This window comes from Lampris incognitus, chromosome 9 (genome assembly GCF_029633865.1).
Source record: "Lampris incognitus isolate fLamInc1 chromosome 9, fLamInc1.hap2, whole genome shotgun sequence".
In the NCBI taxonomy this organism is placed as follows: Eukaryota; Metazoa; Chordata; class Actinopteri; order Lampriformes; family Lampridae; genus Lampris; species Lampris incognitus.
This window is the reverse complement of record NC_079219.1, coordinates 11,399,089-11,425,978: the sequence shown is the minus strand read 5'-3', so window position 1 is coordinate 11,425,978 and position 26,890 is coordinate 11,399,089. Positions and strand designations below refer to the sequence as shown.

Sequence of the window (26,890 nt, the reverse complement as noted above, 5' to 3'; positions counted from 1 at the left end):
CAGTTTAGCTCTCTTGACAGGATTTTCTCTGGCTCTATCTGGGTTGGCGGGCAGACTTGGATATGTAAGGCCTTTTTACAAAGATCCAAAGTGTCGGGAGGGATGGCTATGCCCAATCTTCTCAACAGCTACTGGGCTAGTAACATCCAGAAGGTTGTCACGTATGTCCAAGGGAGCTCACTTGAGACTGCAGCTGAATGGGTGAAGATAGAATCACATGATCCTCCTATTCAATCCTTAGTCACTTCCCCACTACCACTGGCAAACAGTACATCATACAACAACCCGGTTATAGCTACACAGTCAGAATATGGTCTCAATTTAGGAATGGCACCTATTATGTCGAACCACCTCTTTACCCCAGCCAAGTTAGATCTGTCTTTTCAAGCATGGCATGGGAACGGACTTCGAGTTATTAAAGATCTATACCTCGATGGGGTAGTCACATCATTCAGTCAATTGGCAAAAAATTTTAACCTTCCCCACTCTCATTTCTACCGTTATTTATAGATTAGGCATTTTGTACAGAAGGGTTAGCATCTTTCCCTGAGATACCCCCAGTGACATCAGTACTCTATTAGCCACAGATGCAAGTCTCAAGGGCGCCATCTCTAGGATCTATGATATATTAGCCAATTTAAATTCTCAGCCAATGGCAAGTCTTAGCACCCCCTGGGAACAAGATCTTGTTACACCTCTCCCTAATGATCTGTGGAATGCAGTTTTAAACAAGTACACTCTTCCTCTTCATACAGTAGATATGGGCTTATACAATTCAAGATTGTTCATTGTTGGGGACGCCCATAAGAGGGGGAAAGGGGAAAGCTGCTGGGGGGGCGACCATGGAGGCCAGCAATAATCATGTTTATCCTAAATATAAGCAACGATAATGGCAGTACTTGCCATTGAGTGTTAACTGGCTAAACAGGTGGACTTTAAAGACACTGTAAAGGACTTTGCATCCAGCAAGACAAGCAGATTTTTCTTTTTTCTTTTTCTTTTTTTTGGGGGGGGGGGCATTCACTTGACCTTTTCAGGGCCCTGCCATTTCTGTGGGCGGGCCTGTTCACCGTGTCCACTTTGCCAGCTACCTCAATACATATGTTCTATACATGTCCTACTCTACATGCATTTTGGCTAGTGATATTCAATTCCTTGAGTGAAGTTTTCAGTACAACTATTGACCCACATCCTTTAATTGCTATATTTGGTGTGAGACCTTAAGCCTGTGACTGGCCATCAACCATGTAGTATATAATGCGGTGGACTTTACCACCTTATTGGCCTGACGTCTAATACTTTTGAACTGGACACGCTCAAAACCTCCACCCATTCCATGTCAGATGGATCAGGGAAATCATGTTTCATCTTAAGTTGGAGAAAAATCAAATTCACCTTAAGGGGTAATAAGAGCAAGTTAAAGAAAGTCTGGATGCCTTTTCTGATTTACTTTGATAATCTAACCAACGTAACAACCTGGGATACCTCTTGACTTGAGTCTGGAGCTGCCCAACATGTATTAATTGTAGGATGAGAATATGTGTGTATTTGATGAATAATGTTGATGCTGTTTGTTTGCTTGTTTTCTTATTGATTCAACGGTCTTTTACTTACTGTCTTTTACTGTTTTTTCTCTTGTTTATCGTTGATTTGGCTGTGTGTAATTTATTATTTTTCGAAATTATATTTCATCTAGAGGATGAAATATAATGCTATATAATGTTAAATATAAGGATGTTGCAGGTGGAGGAGAGCCTGGAGAGGTGGAGGTATGCACTGGAGAGAAGAGGAATGAAAGTCAGTAGGAGCAAGACGGAATACCTATGCATGAATGAGAGGGAGGACAGTGGAATGATGAGGATGCAAGGAGTAGAGGTGATGAAGGCATGTGAGTTTAAATACTTGGGGTCAACTGTCCAAAGTAACGGGGAGTGCAGTAGAGAGGTGAAGAAGAGAGTGCAGGAAGGATGGAGTGGGTGGAGAAGAGTGTCAGGAGTGATTTGCGACAGAAGGGTACCAGCAAGAGTTAAAGGGAAAGTTTACAAGATGGTTGTGAGAACAGCTATGTTATATGGTTTGGAGACAGTGGCACTGATGAAAAGACAGGAGGCGGAGCTGGAGGTGGCAGAGCTGAAGATGCTGAGATTTTCATTGGGAGTGACGAAGAAGGACAGGATTAGGACTGATTATATTAGAGAGACCGCTCAGGTTGGATGGTTTGGAGACAAAGCAAGAGAGGCAAGATTGAGATGGTTTGGACATGTGTGGAGGAGAGATGCTGGGTATATTGGGAGAAGGATGCTGAATATGGAGCTGCCAGGCAAGAGGAGGAGAGGAAGGCCAAAGAGGAGGTTTATGGATGTGGTGAGGGAGGACATGCATGTGGCTGGCGTGACAGAGGAAGATGCAGAGAACAGGAAGAGCTGAAAGTAATAGTAGTAGATAGTTCATCTAGAGGATCTGAGAGTGTGGGGTGGGTAGGGAGGGAGTGAGGGGGGGTTACTATGTAAAATTATTCAATATGTTTGAATTGTAATGGAAATGTCAAACAGATTTTCCCAAAAAAAAAAAAAAAGCAAATCTGCATCTTCTTTTGTTGTTTCAAGTGAGTGAAGAGCTCTAGAAATCAGCTGTATTTTAAATCATGTGGTCCCATCCACATATGACCTTGCTTGCAAAACCAATATACTACTGTCTAATAGTGTGGATACGGTCAGAACCTTCATGTGCCGAAGAGTTTAAAAAAGAAATGTATGAAACACAAATATGGCGCTAAGTGGGAAATATTGTTTTCTTTCCTCTCATCAGTCAGTGTGCCAACCTCTACTCTAAGGTCTCGCTGACTGAGAACAATACTCTCTGCAACTATGTATTACTCTAATAAACATGCATCTCCACACCTCTGTAGTACTCTGAGAAACATGCATCTCCAAGCAGTCACACTCAGGCTTGACTGAGCTAAATAATATCTCCTAAGTTTTCAAGAATGGCTGAATCATGACCATGACCTCTGACCTCTGAAGGAACTTGTTGAAAACTCGTCGGTACGCATAGCCAGCCCGGCGGACCCGGATGTTCTCCCGCAGGCCGAGGTATTCCACCTGGTGTATGACTCGGTTCTCCTCCCAGTCGCGGGGTCGCTTGGTTTCGTTGGGTTTGATACAGCGGATGTAGTGGGGGGTGCACTTCATCAAGGTCTGGACTAGGTCATTGGCTTGTTTCTGTGGGGGGGGGGGTATATTTCATTTAGTGAGCACTTACCAAATGTGTTGGTTCTTTGCTCTGCCCATTGAGCTCCACAAGGAATTGAACCATTAATGCTGCCAGTTTCACCTGCCTTGCTCTTCTGTCACCTTATTCAAACTTCATTGGTCAAGCTTAAAGCCCGTTTCCTCACTCACCTTGATTTTGCTGCTGGCGGTGGTCGGACGACCTCTTTTCTCTGCGTCCAGGTTCTCGGGAAACAGACCTCTGATGAAGGCACTGAGTGACAAGGAGGCAGAGCTTAATTCAACCAATGGTAGAAGTTGGATAAACTTTTAAATAGGCCTGATTGCACCCGTGTCTACTGGACCAGTAGTATCGACATATAGGCCTTCATGAGACATCCACCTTCTTGGACATAAATGTGTCCAAATCAAAGGAAATGATAACTGACTTTAGGAAGAAGCCGTCCCCTATACGTCCTGTTGTTATTCACAGCCAGGTTGTTGAAGTTGTCCAACAGTATAAGTATCCGGGGACAATAATTGATAAGTTAACCACTGACTCAAACGCTGACGTTGTTTGTGCAAAGGCCCATCAGTACACGTATTTGTATCGGATGCTCGGAAGTTTTAATGTTGACACAACATTTATGAGAATGTTTTACTCTTGTTTTATTGTCCGTTCTAACCTTCTCTGTTATTTGCTGGTTTGGGTCACTTCCCTTGAAAAACAGGAACAGGTCAGAAGGAAGTGTTAAGCTGTGCAGGAAATTGCAGGCAGAAATCTAAATGACCTCGCCCGTGTGTACAAAATGAGAGCCCCAAAGAAGACCCAGTCAGTTCTTGCTGACCCGAGTCGACCCTTGTTCACCGAGTTCAGGTTGCTTCCATCTGGTCGCAGATATAAACTGCCAAGATGCAGGACCAGTAGAGTTAAGAATTCATTTTGTCCCCGCTACTATCGGCCTTTTGAATAACATTGTTATGTAATTCTGTGTTTCTTTGTGTGAATTGTTTGTGTATTGATCGGTGTGTTGATGCTGATCATTTTTACTGCTGGCTGTGCACCAAATTGCCCCTGAAGGTTAATAAAAATTACCTTGACCTTGACACAGTGAAGGTCCAAGATTTCTTTTTTTTAGATTTTTTTTTTTTGGGCATATTCCGCCTTTATTTGACAGCGATAGTCAAAGGAAAGACTGGAAAGACAGGGGATGACATGCAGCAAAGGGCCCGGGCCGGATTCGAACCCAGGCTGCTGCGGTAAGGACTCGGCCTTCTGTGGTGCGTGTTCTACCACGTGAGCCACTGGAACGCCCCCAGGTCCAGGACTTTGATGATTTATCTCAGAGAAGTCCCATGAGTCCTCTTAGAGTAACACAGGCAGTGAAATGCAAAGAAGGTTGCATCAGTTCACCTGGACACAACGTTGATTGACAGATACGTTTCATCACTCATCTAACTGACCTCTTCAGTCTAAACTGGCTGCAGGTATCCCCCCCACCCTTATAAACAATACAGCTGCATAACCACCGAGACCAGCGACCAGTTTCATATACAAATATGGACGTGACCATTAACTAAAGTTTCTTTCTTCTTTTTTTTTTTTTATAGGATTTTTCCCCATTTTTCTCCCCAATTGTACTTAATTACCCCACTCTTCCGAGCCGCCCCGGTCGCTGCTCCACCCCCTCTGCCGATCCGGGGAGGGCTGCAGACTACCACGTGCCTCCTCCAATACATGTGGAGTCGTCAGCCACTTCTTTTCACCTGACAGTGAGAAGTTTTGCCAGGGGGACATGGCACGTGGGAGGATCAAGCTATTCCCCCCTGTTCCCCCTCCCCCCGAACAGGCACCCCGACCGACCAGAGGAGGCGCCAGTGCAGCGACCAGGACACATACACACATCCGGCTTCCCACCCGCAGACACGGCCAACTGTGTCTGTAGGGACGCCTGACCAAGCCGGAGGTAACATGGGGACTCGAACTGGCGATCTCCGTGTTGGTAGGCAACGGAATAGATTGCCACATCACCCGGACGCCTCTTGACTAGAGTTTCAATGGCCATGTGTACTATTCACAGATGATTGGTGGGAGCTAATCTGGCCCTCGTTGCAATCACAGCATTGTAAGATGGTGACAGATGTACTCTTAGGCCCTCCCTCAGTTCAGGGATGGTCGTTCCCTCTTCACATAGATGACCTCTTTGACTCCCCGTTCAAACCAGCATTCCTCCTTGCCAAGGATGTGCACATCCTCATCCTTGAAAGAGTGGCCACTGGCCTGTAGAAGGGTGTAGACTGCGGAGTCCTGGCCTGACGTGTTAGCTCTCCTGTGTTGGGCCATCCTCTTGGCCAGCGTCTGTTTAGTTTCCCCAATGAACAAGTCACGGCAATCCTCCTGGCACTTTACAGCATACACTATATTCCTCTGTTGTGCCTTTGTGCCATCTTACAATGCTGTGATTGCAAACATTCTCAAACCCTCTGTGATTAGTACACATGGCCATTGAAACTCTAGTTAACGGACACACCCATATTTGCATATGAAACTGGTCATTATTTTTGGTTGTTATGCAACTGCATTTTTTATAAGGGTGTGGATACCTGCAGTCAGTTTAGACTGAAGAGATAACTTAGATAATAATAATAATAATAATAATAATAATTACATTTATATGGCACTTTTCTGGGCACCCAATGTGCTTCCCATTGAGGGGGTAACTCACTTCAGCCACCACGTACCTGTCAATAAACCTTGTGTCCAGATGAACTGATTCAACCTTCTTTGATTTCCTTACCTGGATTATTGGGCATGCATCAAGACAGACAGTGAAATAAGACGAGAAGATGTGAGAAAATATTCTATGGGGTTTTGGTGGGACAAAGTGCGACGTTCTACCATGCGAACAAATCTCCTGACAGATAAGAGCCGCCTCAGTCACAAGATCATAGATAACAACCAGCGTTCAGGAACACTCCTCTACCCCTGCTTAGAAACCTAGAGAGAATAAATCAAACCCTAAATCTGTTTGTTTTCCTTTTCTATCTGCTGGATTTTGTTGGGAACCTGTGTCCATAGACATGAGACGTCCCAATGCCAGGCTGACAGACAGAACCTCTGTCACTTCAGCGTGGCGTGGGCTTGGTTTTGGACTGCAGTGTTGACTCAAGTCCGGTATCGCTGTGATCCACTCCACTACTTACAACTCACTGCTCTGCATCAGCTCGATGATGTCATTGAAGAGGACGTCTCTGTTCCTTTCACAAAAACCGCTGACGTCATATGACACCTGGACACACAGACAGGTAGAGTCAGTCTTCCTGTTACCTAGCAACGTGTTGCTACCTGTACACCTGTCTACCTGAACAGGTGTAGACAGTGGCGGATCTAGAGGTTTTTTCCTGGGGTGGCAAAGGGGTGGCATGAGGTTCAAGGAGGGGGGCAATGGACATTATTCTAAACGTATTATTATTCAAAACTCGGATTTCATCGAATGTATTTTGTTCTCTACTGTTTGAGATGAGTTTGGTGTGGGTCTCATTGACCTTCACCATGCATGTACATAAAATATACTTTAAAAACATATTATCTGATTTATAAATGGGGTGGCAACAGGGGTGGCAAGACTGTGTCCCAGAGGTGGCAGTTGCCACCCCTTGCCACCCCGTAGAAACAGAGACTTGATCTATGACTTGCTATTAGATGGTCCATAATGGACTTCGAGCACGTCTACTGAGATATGCTCAGACCCACCAGTAGGGGGTAAAAAGTAGATAACCTTGTGTAGCGATGGACCATGAACCTGTGGTCTCAGCGGCTGAGGTGTATATTTTATATATGTTTTATAAATATATTTCATATATCTGTATATTCATATACTCTCTCTCTCTCTCTCTCTCTCTCTCTCTCTCTCTCTCTCTCTCTCTCTCTCTCTCTCTCTCTCTCTCTCTCTCTCTCTCTCTCTCTCTCTCTCTCTCTCTCTCTCTCTCTCTCTCTCTCTCTCTCTATATATATATATCTTGAACCCATCTATCATCTACCAGTATATGTGTGTATGTGTATGTATGTATAGTGATGGACTATGAAGCTATATGTATGTATGTATGTATGTATGTATGTATGTATGTATGTATGTATGTATGCATCTATGTATGTATGCATCTATGTATGTATGCATGTGTGTATTTGTGTGCGTGTGGATATCTCGAACCTTCCCAGCGTAGTGATGGACTATGAAGCCACGGTTCCAGCTGCTGAAGTGTTGGTGGGAGCTAATCTGGCCCTGGAGTTTCTGGATCAGCGTCTGGTCGGCCCCCTCGCCTTTAGCATGCATGGTGGCACACACGTCGTCCAGGATGCTCATGATTCCTGGAGGATTCTGGGTAGGAATGACAAAAAAAATGAACAAAAAACAAATCCAGAGATAAGAATATTTACATTATGGTATTTCACTGGCAAGATTTACTTTTTGAAAATGATAAACAGCAGATAAAAATGTAGAGAACACAATTCTACAGCTTATTTCTTGCTTCAATCTGCGTTAAATCCTTAAAAAGGTTTGGGGTGATGTTATTTATTTATTTATTTATTTTTGGGCCAGAGTTTCACCATGGGTTCCTTCAGCTCCGTCTCTATGGGAAAATGAATGGAGTTTAACTGAAATTCCTGAAATACTAAGTACTGTGTTCAACAGAATATAAAGAGATTTTGATGTTTTGTTCCCCTACATTATCTTTACAAATGAATTCCACGTTAACAAGTTTTGAAGCATTAATGCTCTTGATATGAGTCTACTACTACTACGAATACTACTATTTTTCTGCTCCCATTAGGAGTCCCCACAGCGGATCATCCGTTTCCATCTCTTCCTGTCCTCTGCATCTTCCTCTGTCACACCAGCCACCTGCATGTCCTCCCTCACCACATCCATAAACCTCCTCTTTGGCCTTCCTCTTCTCCTCTTCCCTGGCAGCTCCATATTCAGCATCCTTCCCCCAGTATACTCAGCATCTCTCCTCCACACATGTCCAAGCCATCTCAATCTTGCCTCTCTTGCTTTGTCTCCAAACCGTCCAACCTGAGCTGTCCCTCTAATATAATCGTTCCTAATCCTGTCCTTCTTCATCACTCCCAGTGAAAATCTTAGGATCTTCAACTCTGCCTCCTCCAGCTCTGCCTCCTGTCTTTTCGTCAGCGCCACTGTCTCCAAACCATATAACATAGCTGGTCTCACAACCATCTTGTAAACTTTCCCTTTAACTCTTGCTGGTACCCTTCTGTCGCAAATCACTCCTGTCACACTTCTCCACCCACTCCAACCTGCCTGCACTCTCTTCTTCACCTCTCTTCTGCACTCCCCGTTACTTTGGACAGTTGACCCCAAGTATTTAAACTCATCCACCCTCGTCACCTCTACTCCTTGCATCCTGACCATTCCACTGTGCTCCCTCTCATTCATGCATAGGTATTCCGTCTTGCTCCTACTGACTTTCATTCCTCTTCTCTCCAGTGCATACCTCCACCTCTCCAGGCTCTCCTCCACCTGCACCCTACTCTCGCTACAGATCACAATGTCATCCGTGAACATCATCGTCCATGGAGACTCCTGCCTGATCTTGTCCGTCAACCTGTCCATCACCATTGCAAACAAGAAAGGGCTCAGAGCCGATCCTTGATGTAATCCCACCTCCACCTTGAACCCATCTGTCATTCCAACCGCACACCTCACCATTGTCACACTTCCCTCATACGTATCCTGCACCACTCCTACATACTTCTCTGCAACTCCCAACTTCCTCATACAATACCACACCTCCTCTCTCGGCACCCTGTCATATGCCTTCTCATATCAAGATTATTTCATCATGCTCCTGATATGAGTAAAAAGCAAGCACTAGGCTAATCTGTGAATGCTGAGTTTAAGGGACAATTAGCCATTTATTGTCTTACATTATGTAAATGCCTCAACATTCACAAATCAAAGGTCACATCATCAATTTTACACTATAGAAAACATCCAGATGTCGACCCCAGACCTTATTTTAGACATATAATGACAAACCCATTCACCATTTCCATAGAGACAGAGCCGAGGAGCTCTTAAGTTAATTCCTGGTTTTAGGATTCAAAACAGGTCCATGTCAGTAACCTTGTACCCCCCCTTTTTTTCTCCCCAATTGTATCCAGCCAATTACCCCACTCTTCCGAGCCGTCCCGGTCGCTGCTGCAGCCCCTCTGCCGATCCCGGGAGGGCTGCAGCCCCTCTACCACATGCCTCCTCCTCCGATACATGTGGAGTCACCGGCCACTTCTTCTCACCTGACAGTGAGGAGTTTCACCAGGGGGACATAGCGCATGGGAGGATAACGCTATTCCCCCCAGCCCCCCCCGAACAGGTGCCCCGACTGACCAGAGGAGGCGCTAGTGCAGCAACCAGGACACATACACACATCCGGCTTCCCACCCGCAGACACGGCCAATTGTTACTGTAGGGACGCCCGACCAAGCTGGAGGCAACACGGGGATTCGAACCAGCGATCCCCATGTTGGTAGGCAACGGAGTAGACTGCTACGCTACCCGGACGCCCTGTAACCTCGTACTTCTGCTCAAACCAACAGGATGTACATGGGAAGTGGGCGCATGTGAACTACATTCACAAGACCTGAATGGCGCTGGTCTTGCTAGATAAAACCAGCGTGGCTGAGTAACACCTGTCAGCTGCAGCTCAGAAATCACAGCTACACATTTTGAGTTTGATGGTAAACAGTCGCTCACTGGGGCGCCCTGGTGGCTCACCTGTAAGGTGCATACCACATAAGGCTGAGTCCTTACCGCAGAAGCCCGGGTTCGAATCCGGCCCGGGCGCTTTGCTGCATGTCATCCTCTCGTTCTCCTCTCTCTCTCTCTCTCTCTCTCTCTCTCTCTCTCTCTCTCTCTCTCTCTCTCTCTCTCTCTCTCCCTCTACTATCGCTATCAAATAAAGGCGGAAACCCCCCCCCCATAAAAAAAATCCTAAGACGAAAAAAAACCAGTCACTCGCCAGAGTTGTATCAATGAAATAACAGACAGTAAAGTCACATTTTAAAACAGACGTGTGATTTTAAACCCGGAAGTAAATATTCACTAAACTGCTGATCGTCTTCGCTGTTCTTATGCTATTTACCTCCGACACAGCTCAGTAAGAGACAGATTTAGAAGCCAGGGGGATCAAACAGTCCTACAGAAGTGTGACATAGCGTCCAAGTCTACTGCAGTCTAACCAGTCTGATGACACTGTGATTAATTACTACACTACACTTTGTCAGAGGTCAGAGGTTAGGGCCAGCTGTGTGTCTCATGTGTAGTTTGGCCACTTACCACTTTGGATTCGATGAGGTCACAGACCACCTTGTTATTGAAATAGTCAATGGGTGTCCATTTGATTCCTTCCTGGACATACTCCTCCTACAAGAAGAAGCCATCCACATCATCATCATCGTCATCCATCCTCCACCTCAAACCTTCATTTATGATTCATTACCGATGATGGATGTTGATGAAACATGATAATCATGATGCAATAGGAGTATACAAAAATAAATGGACCTGTACATTTCAACATAACTGCACGGCCCTGACGCTGGTATCAATATGTGGCCTTCATCCTGGTGTGGACATCTGGTCCACATCAGACCAAACCACAGACGCTGAGTTAAACTGGGTTTAAACTGGTTACCAGTGGCAGAGTTTGCTTCTCCCAGTTAACTGTGTTTGTAAGAGGACACGGGAAGACAGGAAAGTGGACAGATGGATAGAGACAGCTTAACAGACAGACACACAGGGGAAAAGAGACAGACAGACAGACGGACAGAAAGACAGACAGGGGAAAAGAGACAGACACAGACAGACAGGGGAAAAGAGACAGACACAGACAGGGGAAAAGAGACAGACACACACAGGGGAAAAGAGACAGACACAGACAGACAGGGGAAAAGAGACAGACAGACAGACAGACAGACAGACAGACAGACAGACAGACAGACAGACAGACACAGACAGGGGAAAAGAGACAGACAGACAGACAGACAGACAGACAGACAGACAGACAGACAGGCAGGGGAAAAGAGACAGACAGACAGACAGACAGACAGGGGAAAAGAGACAGACAGACAGATAGACAGACAGACAGACAGACAGGGGAAGACAGACAGGCAGACAGACAGACAGACAGGAAGATAGACAGACAGACAGGGGAAAAGAGACAGACAGACAGACAGGGGAAGAGAGACAGACAGCCAGACAGACAGACAGGAACATAGACAGACAGAGAAAGACAGGTTACCTGCTCTGCTTTGAGCGTGAGCTCAATGAAGATTTGCTGAAGTTTCTCGTTGACAAAGTTGATGCAGAATTGTTCAAAACCGTTTTGCTGAAAACAACACATATGTTAGTGTGCGCATGTGATTGTGTGTGTGTGTGTGTGTGTGTGTGTGTGTGTGTGTGTGTGTGTGTGTGTGTGTGTGTGTGTGTGTGTGTGTGTGTGTGTGTGTCACCTGGAAGATCTCAAAGCCATATATGTCTAACACTCCAATGTTGAATTCCTCCTGGACCTTCTGCATGGCTTTGTTAATGGACTGAAAGACAGAGAGACCTTTCACCATCCAGCTAAACTGCCAAACATGTCAGCACATCACAATAAGTACAACAACAACAAAAAGAGGAGTATACAAAAATAATTCCCACATGCACACATACACACACAAGCCCATAACCCTGCTCAGTTTATGTTCCATCATGGCCACAGGGCCAGACGTGGGGAAAGCTGCCCAGGAATTGACTTTACGGTGCGGCCCTCAAATTAGCATATCAAGCTAATACTGTAGTAAGAGTAGACAGCTGAAGGGTGTACACTTAGCAAGAAGATACAGATAAAAGAGGGACAGACTGGTGCGACAGGAGAGACAGACTGGTGTGACGGGAGAGACAGACTGGTGTGACGGGAGAGACAGACTCTTGTGACAGGAGAGACAGACTGGTGTGACGGGAGAGACAGACTGGTGTGACGGGAGAGACAGACTCTTGTGACAGGAGAGACAGACTGGTGTGACGGGAGAGACAGACTCTTGTGACAGGAGAGACAGACTGGTGTGACGGGAGAGACAGACTGGTGTGACAGGAGAGACAGACTCTTGTGACAGGAGAGACAGACTGGTGCGACAGGAGAGACAGACTGGTGCGGCAGGAGAGACAGACTGGTGTGACGGGAGAGACAGACTGGTGTGACGGGAGAGACAGACTGGTGTGACGGGAGAGACAGACTGGTGTGACAGGAGAGACAGACTGGTGTGACGGGAGAGACAGAGTGGTGCGACGGGAGAGACAGACTGGTGCGACAGGAGAGACAGACTGGTGTGGCAGGAGAGACAGACTGATGTGACAGGAGAGACAGACTGGTGCGACAGGAGAGATAGACTGGTGTGGCAGGAGAGACAGACTGATGTGACAGGAGAGACAGACTGGTGTGGCAGGAGAGACAGACTGGTGTGGCAGGAGAGACAGACTGGTGCGACAGGAGAGATAGACTGGTGTGGCAGGAGAGACAGACTGATGTGACAGGAGAGACAGACTGGTGTGGCAGGAGAGACAGACTGGTGTGGCAGGAGAGACAGACTGGTGTGGCAGGAGAGACAGACTGATGTGACAGGAGAGACAGACTGGTGCGACAGGAGAGACAGAGTGGTGCAACAGGAGAGATTGACTGGTGCAACAGGAGAGATAGACTGGTGTGATGGATGGGACAGACAGGTGTGACAGGAGAGACAGACTGGTGTGATGGGAGAGACAGACAGGGGTGATTGATGAGACAGACAGGAGTGACAGGAGAGAACGACTGGTGTGACAGGAGTGACAGACTGGTGTGATGGGAGAGACAGACAGGTGTGACAGGAGAGGCAGACTGGTGTGATGGGAGAGACAGACAGGTGTGACAGGAGAGGCAGACTGGTGTGACAGGAGAGACAGACTGGTGTAACAAGAGAGAACGACTGGTGTGACAGGAGAGACAGACTGGTGTGACAAGAAAGACAGACAGGTGTGATGGATGGGACAGACAGGTGTGACAGGAGAGACAGACTGGTGTGATGGGAGAGACAGACAGGTGTGATGGGGGGACTCACCTCCACCAGGAAGTCGAAGATGCGGGAGTAGAGTGCCTTGGCGAGCGCGTCACGGGAGAAACACGCCTGTTCTGTGTTGAGCGTGACGGAGATGGACTCCGTCTTCCCGCCCCACCGGCTGTCAAGTATCCTGCTGGTGAGTTTCCCACACAGGCCGTCTTGAGAAACACCGAGCAGGAACGCCGGGAACGCCAGGACTGAAAAAGAGGTTTAGCTTCCCGGTCAGGTTAGAGTTCAGTTCCAGTAGTTGTAGCTAGTAGGTGTAGCAGTTAGTAGTAGTGGTCAGTAAGTACACCACCTTCACAGATAGAGTCACAAAGTACTTCACAATGACAGAAAAATGTATTTTAAATAAACTAAATAAAGATACTACTAGTACTAGTACTACTAGTAGTAATAGTAGTAGTAGTAGTAGTAGTTAGAAGCAGTAGTTAGTAGTTGTCTTTGATAGCAGTGGTAGTAGACAGTATTATTGTTTAGTAGCATTAGTTAGTAGTACTTCACACTGTTCAGCAGAGAGGATTCTGGGATTGAACAGGATCTGACAGAGCTGTTGTGGCTGAGCTGATTTGTTCACTCAGCACAACATCTCATCTTGTTGTGTTATGAGCGCTGTGAGTGTTGTGTGTGATCTGCATGTTTGTGTGCGTGTGTGTGTGTGTGTGTGTAATCTGCATGTTTGTTTGTGTGTGTGTGTGTGTGTGTGTGTGTGTGTGCTCACAGTCCAAACTCTCCACCACTGCGTAGTTGTTCTCCTCTCTGAAGGAGATGTTTCCCAGATGAAGAATTCCTGCGATCAACTGCAGCACCGTCTCCTGGTCCTCCACACTCACACCTACTACTGACATGGCCTCCTAACAGACACACATGCAGACAGACAGACAGACAGACAGACAGACAGTCAGTTAGTCAGACATAGACAAAAAGACAGATAATCAGAAAGACACAAACAGACAGATAAAGACACACAAAGAGAGAGATAAAGACCGACAGACAGAGTCAGGCATACACTGACAGTCAGACAGACAGACAGACAGACAGACAGACAGACAGACAGACGGACAAACAGACAGACAGACGGACAAACAGACAGACAGACAGACCATGGTATCAGTGAAGTCCTTCTTGTCGTTGACGTCATCCACGGTGTAGGATCCAGACTGGTTCAGGTAGTAGTAGTAGTCTGGGGTCGTGATTCCCAGGTTCTCCCTCTGCTCCGCACTTGCCCCCTCCAATAGCTGAGAGGTCAAAGGTTGAAGGTCACACAGGGAAGGAGGCAAACATGTCTGGCTGACTTACAATCACACATTTACTAAACCGCTATTGAAAAACGACATCATGGTGAGGGATACTGTGCTGTAGCGTGAGGAGCCCAACACCGCTAGAGAGGTTAAAGCTTCTGCACGGACTATTTCAGCTTTCTGAAAGTGTCACGTGACTCATAAAGTAACTAATAAATATTTTATTGACTATTAAATATCATAATATGGCTAGTAAATAACATCATATGACCTGTAAATAACATAATGGCTAGTCAATATCATAATATGACTAGTAAATATGATAATGTAACTAGTAAATATAATGTGACTAATAAATATGATGTGACTAGTAAATATCATAATGTGAATAGTAAATAACATGACTAATTAATATCATCATATGACTAATAAATGTAGTAAACATCATAATGTGAAAAACAGGTCATAATATGGCTTGTAAATAACGTGACTGGTAAATATCCTAATATGGCTAGTAGAAATCATAGCATGACATCACAAATATCACAATTTAATAGTAATTGTTATTAGGTATTACCGAGTGGTACTGATTAAAACAGAGTAAATGATGTTTTTGTTGTTGTTTGTCTCAGACTCACAGTTCTCAGTAAACTATACAGCCATCAAAATAAACTGATTTCTATTGAAGGAGGTTAAAAATGATGCACATGCATTCACTGCGTTTCTGTAAGTATTCGGTTTGTCTCGTTAATTTGGATTTTTTTGTCATTACATCACGGAACAGCAGAGGGCAGCACTCAGATAGGAATCACACACAACTCAATACAGATATTCTAATCTTCCTGGTTCTGGTCCAGTGTACCTGGTAGTAGATGTGGAAGTTTCTCTCTCCCTGGTTCTGCGACACCACCCTCGACTTCTCCAGCAGGAAGTTGGAGATTTTGCCTCCATCTGGCTCTCCTCCTCTACTGAACTGGATTTCAAAATATTTCCCCTGTTGGATGAAGTTTACGTACATAACGTGAGATAGCACAAGGTTTTAACATACAAAAGCAAAGCCCCATCTGTGCCAAAACACCACATGGCTGTGTATTCTGCCTTTAAATGAGTCATTAAAGTTCACGTACTGGGTTTCTACAAAGTCGCATTCATTCATAAAAACTTTAAAACAGGAGAACAGACACAGGCTCTGCCTCGTCTAGCTCAACACGACGACGCCTTCTGTACAACGTTAAGTAAGCAGTGTTCATCAGGGTTTGCTCGGACCCTCTGTCATGGAAATACGTTTATATTTTCTCATTAGCAGACACTTTCTATTCACGGCAACTTTCAACAGATTCGTCAATTTGCAGAAACACCCATGTGTCAGCCTGCAGACATGTTAGAGTACTAAATAGTTATTATATCACAGATGAGAGCTCATGTCAAGTTCATTTATTGTGAGTATGCAACAAACAGATCACCAATAGTGATGCAAATATTACAAATTAACTACACAAATCAGCTTTTTTGCACTTTGTTTATTTTGCTTGGACTCAATTGTTTCTACCGCATTTTTCAGCTTGTAGTGTGTTGGGCTGCTTCAAACTTTAAAACACTGTTTAGAGGGATTTTCTGTAATTTCGACTTTGATTTTCTGAAATGTCTATGGAGAAAATGAATGGAGCATTTATTTGGAACCAGGGCTGCTGAAAAAAACAGGCCGGTCGGTCATGTTTCAGCTCTATAGGAATGTGGTGCAGACACCATACAGTAATTTACTGAAGAACATCTAGAGACTGGTACCAGTTTGTCTCAGTGAACCCAGTTTGAGGCAGTGATTGGCTTATACTGGGACACATTAGGTGATTACAATTACAATTTACAATTTCATTTAGCAGATGCCTTTATCCAAAGCGATGTACATCTGAAAGTTAATACAACACAAGCAATGATCTAGTCAGGAGGCAACACCTCAAGTAAGTGAAAAAAAACAGGTTCAAATCCAGTAGGACATAGGTGGCAACAGGCAGTGCACAAAGGCAAAGGTGCATAAAAGTGATTTTTCTTTTTTATGCCATCAGGTGTGGAGGTGTTCGAGAAAGAGCTGGGGTCTTTAGCTTCTTAAAGATGGAGAGGGACTTAGTCGATCGAATGGAGTTTGGTAAGTCGTTCCACCTATGGGGAATTACAGAAGAGAAGATTCTGGCTAAGGTTTTGAATTTGAGTTGGGCAGCAACTGGGAGCCAATGGAGGAATATGAACAGTGGGGTGACATGTGCTGTTTTGGGTTGGTTCAAGACCAGACGCGCCGCTGTGTTCTGGATCATTTGCAGAGGTTTGAAAGTGCATGCAGTGAGACCTGCCAGGAAGGAGTAGCAGTAGTCAATGTGTGACACAACAAGAGCCTGTACCAGGAGTTGTGCTGCATGCTCAAACAGGTAGGGTCTAATTTTCCTGATGTTGTACAGGGCAAATTGGCATGACCAAGCAATCAAGGCCACATGAACCTTAAAGGTTAGTTGGTCATCGATCATGACACCCAAGTTTCGGGCAGACTTTGTGGGCATGAGTTGGGTTGATCTGAGCTGGATATTGATCTGTTGTTGTAAGGATGGACTGACTGGGATGACAAGGATCTTAGTCTTAGATAGGTTAAGCTAAAGGTGTCATTCTTTGATCCATGCAGAGATATCAGCAAGGCATGACGATATCCATGCCGAGACTGTGAAATCATCTGGTGGGAAAGATAGGAAGAGCTGGGTATTGTCTGCATCAGTGGCATTGGCAGCCATAACCCTGTATGCATCATGCTTACAGGGATCTGTACGCACCATGCGCTACTAGCCAGTGATGTTAACAGGGTCTGCTGTTGTCACAATTTTATTTTCAAGATAGAATGTTTAAAAAAAAAGAAGAAAAAAATCATAAAAAAATGTTCGCATGGTGTGTACAGGATTATGGCTGCCGGCGCCACTGGTCAGCATAGCAATGATATGAGAAACCACAGTAGCGGATGATTGCACCAAGTGAGGAGGTGTATACTGAGAAGAGGAGGGGACCGAGTACAGACCCTTGAGGTACCCCTGTGGATAAGCCGTGTGGTTTGGACACTTCTAACCCCTCCAAGATACTCTAAAAGATCTCCCTGAGAGGTAAGACTTGAACCAACAGAGGGAATATCCTGAGATACCAAGCTCAGTGAGTGTGGAGAGGAGGATTTGGTGGCTAACCATGTCAGAGACAGCAGACAGATCTAGCAGCAATAAAGCTGAGGACTGACCAGCAGCTCAAGCCAAACGCAGTGTATCTATTACCAACTGGAGTGCAGTCTCGGTAGAGTGACCCCGCTTAAAGCCAGACTGATTCGGATCATACAGATTGTTCTCAGAAAGGAATCCAGAGACTTGGTTAAAGACTGTGTACTCAAGTATTTTTGAAAGAAAGGGTAGGAGTGAAACTGGTCTGTAGTTTTCAACCCGGGCTGAGTTGAGTGTAGGTTTTTTGAGTAGTGGGGTGACCCGAGCTTGCTTAAATATGGTGGGGAACACACCAATTGTAAACGAGGAGTTGATGATGTGTGTGACTGCGGGGTTAAGTGCAGGGGAAATGGTCTGTGGGAAGTTGGATGGTGTCGGGTCCAGCGGACAGGTAGTGGGATGAGAGTCCAGCAGAAGCTTGGAGACTTCTTCCCTGGTCAGGGGGCAGAATGAGTTGGGTGAGGGACTGTTAGCTGGCAGCGGCAGATGACATCGGTCAGGCTCAGGAAACTGGTTACTGATGGCAGAAGTCTTATCAGTAAAGTACGAGGCAAAGTACAAGGCAAAGTACGAGTGAGAAGAGTGGAGGTCAGAGGAGAAGGTGGATTGAGGAGTGAGTTAAGAGCAAAAACATTTTTGGAGCATCAGTGGCACCCCAGATCTTGTTCTGATGGGAAGTAGTCTTAACTGTTTTTATGCTGGAGGAGAATGATGCTAGCAAATGCTGATAGTCACAGAGGTCAGTGGGCTCTCTGGTTTTATGCCATTTTCTCTCTGCCGCTCTGAGCCCCACCCTTTGCTCCCTGATGACCTTAGTGAGCTATGGACTAGGGGGACTGGGGACTAGGTGTGTGTGTGTGTGTGTGTGTGTGTGTGTGTGTGTGTGTGTGTGTGTGTGTGTGTGTGTGTGTGTGTGTGTGTGTGTGTGTGTGTGTGTGTGTGTGTACTCACAAATCTGCTGGAGTTGTTGTTGCGGACGGTCTTGGCATTACCAAAAGCCTCCAGCAGAGGGTTGGACTGCAGGATGATGTCCTTCACATGCTGGACACATACACACATCAGAGTACTATTACAACAACTAATAACAACGGTAGTGGTGATGATAATAATGATAAATCATACTCCATCCATTATCCAAACTGCTTATCCTGCCCTCAGGGTCGTGGGGACGCTGGAGCCTCTCCCAGCAGTCACTGGGCAGCAGGCAGGGAGACACCCTGGACAGGCTGCCAGGCCATCACAGGGTCGAAATCATACTCATAATCACTAAATTGAAGTTTGTAAAACAGTGATTTAGGGTGGCATGGCTCGGGAGGTAGAGCGGGTCGTGTAGTAATCGGAAGGTTGCTGGTTCGAGCCCCAGCTCCTCCAGAGAGTGGGTGTCGAAGTGTCCTTGAGCAAAACACTGAACCCCTAACTGTTCCTGATGAGCGAGTTGGTGCCTCGCATAGCAGCCTCCACCATCAGGGTATGAATGTGTGCATGTGAGGCGTACACTGTAAAGCACTTCGAGTGGTCGGTAGACAAGATTTATTTATTTACCATCTGATTTACAGACCGGGAGACAAACATATTTCAGCTTTTTTTTTTTACGAAGGTCTGTTTTCAGCTGGTTTACATTTGATTGACATGAGGGGAGGAGGATGAGACCAACCTGGACTTTTGGACCTCCTCCAGACACTTTAGAGATGTAGCTCATGATGAATTTAGCAGCCACAGTTTTTCCTGCTCCACTCTCACCACTGTAACACACACACACACACACACACACACACACACACACACACACACACACACACACACACACACACACACACACAACTGTGCTATTGATTGAAATTATATTAGGAGTTCTTGTCCTCAGGAGGTGCGTTTGAGTCGTTGTGTGTAAAGTGTGTGTGCGATCAGTTCAGAAGTGTCGCCTCACCTGATGATGACACACTGGTTCTCACTGTCAATCATCATGTTGCGGTACATGTTGTCCGCTAACGCATAGATATGAGGAGGATTCTCATACTGGGCCTAAAGAAAGACGTGAGAGAGAGAGAGAGAGAGAGAGAGAGAGAGAGAGAGGAGGGTTTGACTGTTTCTCTGATTTAATGTGTGTTTAGATGTGTGTATGTTTAGTTCTGAGAATATATGTGTGTGTGTGTGTGTGTGTGTGTGGGTGTGTGTTTGCTCACCGCCCCCTGGTAGAGCTCCACCTCTCTGTCGGTGAAGTATGGCAGCTGTTTAAAGGGGTTGACGGAGATCAGGACTGGTCCAATGTATGTCTGTCAGCTCCAGCTCAGGAACCATGCTATGAAACAACACATCTCTCTCTCTCTGTCTCTGTCTCTGTCTCTCTCTCTGTCTCTGTCTCTCTCTCTCTCTCTCTCTCTCTCTCTCTCTCTCTCTGTCTCTCTCTGTCTCTCTCTCTCTCTCTCTCTCTCTCTCTCTCTCTCTCTCTCTCTCTCTCTCTCTCTCTCTCTCTCTCTCTCTCTCTCTCTCTCTCTCTCTCTCTCTCTCTCTCTCTATTAATTTACAATAAAGTTTCTGCTGAGACAACAGTCTTATAATAATCACAGACTACAATGCCATGTGCAAGATTTTCTTTTCTTTTTTCTTCCCCATTTTTATCCCTTAATTGTACTTGGCCAATTACCCCACTCTTCCAAGCCGTCCCAGTCGCTGCTCCACCCCCTCTGCTGATCCGGGGAGGGCTGCAGACTACCACGTCTCCTCCGATACATGTGGAGTCGTCAGCTGCTTCTTTTCACCTGACAGTGAGGAGTTTCACCAGGGGGAGGTAGCGCGTGGGAGGATCCCGCTACTCCCCCCAGTTCCCCCTCCCCCTCGAACAGACGTCCCGACCGACCGAGGGAGGCACTAGTACAGTGAGCAGGATACATACCCACATGCAGCTTCCCACCCGCAGACACGGCCAGTTGTGTCTGTAGGGACGCCTGACCAAGCCGGAGGTAACACGGGGATTCGAACCAGCGATCACTGTGTTGGTAGGCAACAGAATAGACCGCTACGCTACCTGGACGCCCTTAATGTGCAAGATTTTCAAGTTCACCTTAGTTTAACGACAGAACGACAAAACTGAAAGTTATCAGTCTGTTGTACAGCACATAACAGCTCCAGTAAACCCATAACTGGACCAGTACACCCACAATTGGACCAGAATGTCCATATCATATATAAAATATTATATTCCTGTTACTCTTGACCCATTAGTTTGCTTGCTGTTCCAACAGATCTGTAGAAGTATTGCTCTGCATACTGCTTTAGTACACCTTGAAAAGAAACATACCTACGTATGTCAGAATGTTGTTTAGTGATTACATTTCTGCTTTTAATACAACTGTACCATCCAAACTGGTGGTGGAACTCAGAGACCTTGGTCTGGGCTATGTGATTCCCTGACAGGCAGGCCCCAGACTGTGAGAATAGGTAAAACATACTCATCCACGTTAGTTCTTAGGACCGGCGCACCTCAGGGCTTCTGTCTCAGTCCCCTATTGTAGTCTGTTTACACACAACTGTGATGCCAAATATGACAACAACAGCATCATTAAATAAGCAGATGACACCAGTGATTGGACTAATAAGTGACAGTACTGAGGGGGCCAATAGGAGGGAAGTGGAAGAGTTAACCAAATGATACCATGACAACAACTTCTCTCTAAATGTCAGTAAGACAAAAGAAATCATTGCCACGCTGCTATTTCCATCAATGGATCATCTTTTCAGATTGTGGACAGGTTTAGATTTCTCGGTTTACACATCAGACACCCTCACATGGTCTCTCAACACCAACTGCATCCTGAAGAAGGCACAGAGATTATATTTTCTGAGGCGTCTCAAGAGTTTTGGTATGAGTACCAAAACTCTTGTGAACTTTTATCGTGGTACCACTGAGAGTGTCTTGACAGGCCGAATCACAGTGTGGTTTGGCAACCTGACTGCTCAGGACTGCAGACTGTGTCAAAGGACTGTAAAGACAGCTGCAAAAATCACTGGCAGGGAACCACCACAACTTCATGCTATTTACACCACTTGCTGCAGAAGGAAAGCCCAAAACATCATTAAGGACACCAACCACCCTGCTCATGTTCTGTTCTCACTCCTTCCATCTAAAAAACCCTACCGGAGCACCAAATCACACACCACCCGTCTCAGTAATACTTTCTTTCCACAGGCAGTCAGGTTGCTGAACAGCTGACGCACCCATATTACATTACATTGTTGTGTGTGAATTCCCTGTGTACGTAGTCTATGTAGGTCTGTAGTGTTATTTTGTTTGGGATGGTGTCTGCAGGTGTCCTTGTGTTATTGTGTTTGGGCAGAGAGAGACAGAGCACAAGAATTCCATTGTATTCCAATACACGGGACAATAAAGTTGAACTTGAACTGGATCAGTACACTTATAAATAGACCAGTACACTGATAACTGGACCAGTAGACTAATTAAGATTAATAACTGGACCAGTGCGTAAAGTCAAAACTAGACCAGCATGTTCAGTAACTGGACCAGTGCATTGATACCTTGACCAGTAGGTTCATAACTTGTCCAGTAAATTCATAAGTGGACCAGTCCATTCAAAACTGGACTGGTATATCATCGTGCTGAAAGAAGTGAGTGAAGTCTTCCACTCCTATTTGGAATTTAGAGAAAAGCGGAAGAGTCAAATTCTTTGATTAATTTCCACTGAATTTTTCAAAATTACTCCATGGCACCCACCATTCATTGTCCTATCCAATCTATCACTGCAGCCCTGCCTGACCTTTGGCCCCCGTGCCGTTGGTGGGTTGTGGTGTTGGTGATGTAGTTCTGTATAAGGATACGAAGATGTAGTCGTCCATGTATCTCTTCTTCAGGTTGTCAGTGATGGCATTCTCATTGACCTTGGACAGCAGAACCATGTCGTCCACACCACTTATCTTCATGTTCTGAGTCTGCCAATGATAACGCTCCTTACTCCCCTGAGAGACAGAGAGAGAAAGAGAGAGAGCTCAGGGTCAAAGGTCAGAGGAATCAGAGAGGCCTTCGATGGAATGCTGTCTGCCTGTTTCTCTTTTTTTTGCATTTTTTCCACTTTTTCATCCCGATTGTACTTGGCCAACTACCCCACTCTTCCGAGCCATCCCAATCTCTGCTCCACCCCCTCTGCTGATCCGGGGAGGGCTGCAGACTACCACATGCCTCCTCCGATACATGTGGAGTTGCCAACCTCTTTGTGGGAGGATCACGCTGTTCCCCCCAGTTCCCCCTCCCCCCAAACAGGCACCCCCAGCCGACCAGATGAGGCGCTAGTGCGGCGACCAGGACACATCACAACCGGCTTCCCCCCCGCAGACACAGCCAATTGTGCCTGTAGGGATGCCCAAACAAGCCGGAGGGTAACACGGGGATTCAAACCGCCGATCCCCGTGCTGGTAGGCGACGGAATAGACCCCCACACCACCCGAAGTTTGATTCTGATGAATCAACAGATTCAGTTTGTTGGTGAGGAGGGAGGACTAGTCTTTACTGTTTCATGTGTTTTCGCCCGTGCTGTTTGTTTTGTGACGAGTGGTTAAGTGAATCATTATACTGCTGCTCTCTCTCTCCACGTCTCACACACACACACACACACACACACACACACACACACACACACACACACACACACACACACACACACACACACACACACACACACACACACACACACACACACACACACACACACACACACACACACACACACACCTTATATACTCGTTGTACCTCCTGTTTTGGATGAAATGCATGCACCCTGTCTCCCAGAAGCTCTTTTACTACACTTAAGTCAAATGACAGACTGGTCAGTCCACCGACCCGACCCGGACAGGGGTGGGCAGAACACTTTGAGAATGGAGGGAAATTGTAATGCCTTTTATAAGGTATTACAAGTTCCCTCTTCCTCTGCCGCCACCTGTTGCTGCACCACCCGTGGCCGCTCCCATCCACTCGCGTCCAAACCAGAGCAATTCCCCGCAGACTGCGAAGTCTCTTTGACACAACGGGAGTTGTGCATGTTGAAAGTATTTAGTGCCTGAATACTGAATACACACTGTCCTACATATAATCAGCAGCACGTTCATTTACAACGCTCAAAAAGAGTAACCCATTCAGATTATATCTACAATACGTCTTCAGAAGGCCCATCTGAAGCAGTTGTTGTTGCACATGTCACATTGTCGTCTATCCCTTGGTTTTACTGGTATCTCCATGCCGTTATCTCAATATGTGTTGACCAACTGCCAGTTACAGCTGCACCCAGCTGATGTCTGTTGCAGGCAGGAGGACACGTGCACGCAGAGATTTGAAAATAATTCAGAATTTTTGCACAAGATTGTATCGTTACTTGAAATTAGGAGCAAGGCTGAGACCGACCAAGGCATTCGGGTTTCAGCATGGGAAGCATTTTGGTTGACTACAACTCGCTATTCCCATTATTACTGTTATGTTGCATGAATGAGCTGACAAGAGAAGCACAAATGTACACATACATACACACACACACACACACACACACACACACACACACACACACACACACACGCAATGCACTACATGAACTGCGGTGCATAGAGTAAATTTATTGCAGCAAATGAAATGTTTTTCACATGTTTGATAGTTGCAGAGTTCGCCCAAAAACTACCTTTTAAAAGGCATTACAATTTCCTTCCATTCGGTTTCCATTTTTTGTGTGAGCTCACATTCGCCCGCCGACTAAACCTGAACACATCATCCTACTCAAACCGCTGACCCTGATTAGGGGGGTTAGTATTCTAAAAGTATTACATAAAAATGTATAAAGTAACCGTAATCTGAATACTTGTGTTTCAACGTGGGCTCAATACAGATACTTCATTTCAGAATATATAATGCTGTTTCTTGTGTTCTGTTACAAGCCAATCCTGGACCCAGATAACCTTCAACCCTGAACCCAAAGGTCACCTCCTGATCACCCCTCATCTGTCTGGCCTGAGCCCAGATCACTGTTCAGATCATTAAAGACTGCCCAGCTCATTACAGACTGTCTAGATCATCACAAACTGTCTAGATCATTACCGAATGTCTAGATCATTACAGACTGTCCAGATCCTTTCAGACTTTTCAGTTCATTACAGGCTGTCCAGATCATTACAGACTATCCAGATCATTTCAGACCTTTCAGGTCATTACAGACTATCCAGATCATTACAGTATGTCCAGATCATTACAGGCTATCTAGATCATTTCAGACTGTCTAGATCATTTCAGACTGTCCAGATCATTACAGAATGTCTAGATCATTACAGACTGTCCAGATCCTTTCAGACTTTTCAGGTCATTACAGGCTGTCCAGATCATTACAGACTATCCAGATCATTTCAGACCTTTCAGGTCATTACAGACTATCCAGATCATTACAGTATGTCCAGATCATTACAGGCTATCTAGATCATTACAGAATGTCTAGATCATCACAGACTGTCCAGATCATTACAGACTATCCAGAGCATTTCAGGCTGTCTAGATCATTACAGAGTGTCTAGATCATTACAGACTATCCAGATAATTTCAGACTGTCTAGATCATTTCAGACTGTCTACATAATTACAGACTATCCAGATCATTATAGACTGTCTAGATCATTACAGAATGTCTAGATCATCACAGACTGTCCAGATCATTACAGACTATCCAGATCATTTCAGATTGTCTAGATCATTACAGAATGTCTAGATCATTACAGACTGTCCTGATCATTACAGACTGTCTAGATCATTTCAGTGTGTGGACAAAAAAAGGATCAGTGTTGTGCCATCGGTTTTCCTAAATGAATTCCCAGCATTCTTCTCCCAGGAGCAGACACAGTCCTGCCCGGACACGTTATTCCTAAATCCGCTTTTTTTTCCAATTCAGCCTCGGATTCACATGAAGCAGCTTTATGAATCAAACTGTAAAGCAGTCTGTGCAGATATGGACTTCATTAGACATGCCCTAACATAAATAGTTTGAAGAAGTCTCCTCTCTGATGGCAGATTTGACAGGTAATAAATAAATAAATAAAGAAGGTCGCCACCCTCATCAATCTTTTCATACTGACATGAATGAAATGTAACAAGTCAGTAGTTTACAGAGATCAGGGGAGCTGTAAGAATGAAGACATTAATTATTATTATTATTGATATTGGGATAAATATATGCAGCCCCAGAGCAAAATGTAATAAATCCCACGTTGTTAGATGACTTTGGACAACAGATGTTGGACAGGGGAATAAAAGTGAATCCATTACACTCACCATTTTTCTCCCCTGGTACTTCCTGCTTTATGGAGAAATATTGAGAAATCCGCCTTGACAGACTACTTTAAGGAGTGTCTCGTCTGCAGGTGAAACCTTGCTCATCTCAGCACTGAACTACATGAAATGAAGCCGTTTCTCTTCACGTGACAGTAAATCGGCGGCTCGGGGAGACCCGGTTTCTGTCTGGCTCAGTTCTCCAAGCTACAAACTTTGTTCTGGGAGCTGGGGAGCAGTAACGTGTGCGGGCAGGTAAGGAAAACACCTCCGCAGCTGCACGGGGTTGTGGGTAGGAGAGTCCTCGGCGGCGGCGGCGGCAACATTTCCGCCCCCTAGTGTCCAAAGTACGCACGACAGCGTGTGTGACAGCCGGCTTTATAAAACTGGACGTGACGTTAAAATAAAACTGTCAGTAGAGACAAATTGTGACCTAAACGGTGTTGACCTTCTTCTGAAAGAGTTCTAGTTTACATTCATTTGAATATCTTTGATATCATATGACCACCTCGGTCATCAGCGCTATATACAATGCAAATTGATTGATTGATTGATGGAATAACACTCTCTCTGTAAATATGAAAATGTTATAAAAGTATATAGTTATGATTGACTCAGTTTTGAGGGTATCTGTGGTTGAAGTGTTTGAACTGGCCCATCTGACCCCCCCCCCCCCATTTCCAGTAGCACATCAGAGACCACGTCACGATAGAGACAATACCATTTAATTTATTGTACAAAGGA

General features: G+C 45.4%; 1 protein-coding gene across 1 annotated transcript in view; it reads right to left on the bottom strand.

The window, feature by feature from the left end:
• The window catches only part of myo1eb (myosin IEb), a 36,204-nt gene extending 9,823 nt beyond the window's left edge, over positions 1–26,381 (bottom strand). Inside the window, exons 1-17 of the mRNA XM_056285855.1 lie at positions 26,150–26,381; positions 22,679–22,816; positions 20,029–20,118; positions 19,773–19,867; positions 19,500–19,587; positions 18,797–18,886; positions 15,469–15,600; positions 14,469–14,603; positions 14,087–14,219; positions 13,366–13,562; positions 11,743–11,823; positions 11,532–11,618; positions 10,568–10,654; positions 7,421–7,588; positions 6,414–6,499; positions 3,402–3,483; positions 3,016–3,221 (exon numbers count right to left, since the gene is read on the bottom strand). Coding sequence (XP_056141830.1) covers positions 3,016–3,221; positions 3,402–3,483; positions 6,414–6,499; positions 7,421–7,588; positions 10,568–10,654; positions 11,532–11,618; positions 11,743–11,823; positions 13,366–13,562; positions 14,087–14,219; positions 14,469–14,603; positions 15,469–15,600; positions 18,797–18,886; positions 19,500–19,587; positions 19,773–19,867; positions 20,029–20,118; positions 22,679–22,816; positions 26,150–26,152 — 1,898 coding nt within the window. The 5' untranslated portion in view covers positions 26,153–26,381. The remainder of the gene's footprint in view (positions 1–3,015; positions 3,222–3,401; positions 3,484–6,413; positions 6,500–7,420; positions 7,589–10,567; positions 10,655–11,531; positions 11,619–11,742; positions 11,824–13,365; positions 13,563–14,086; positions 14,220–14,468; positions 14,604–15,468; positions 15,601–18,796; positions 18,887–19,499; positions 19,588–19,772; positions 19,868–20,028; positions 20,119–22,678; positions 22,817–26,149) is intronic.
• Positions 26,382–26,890: the final 509 nt, after the last annotated feature.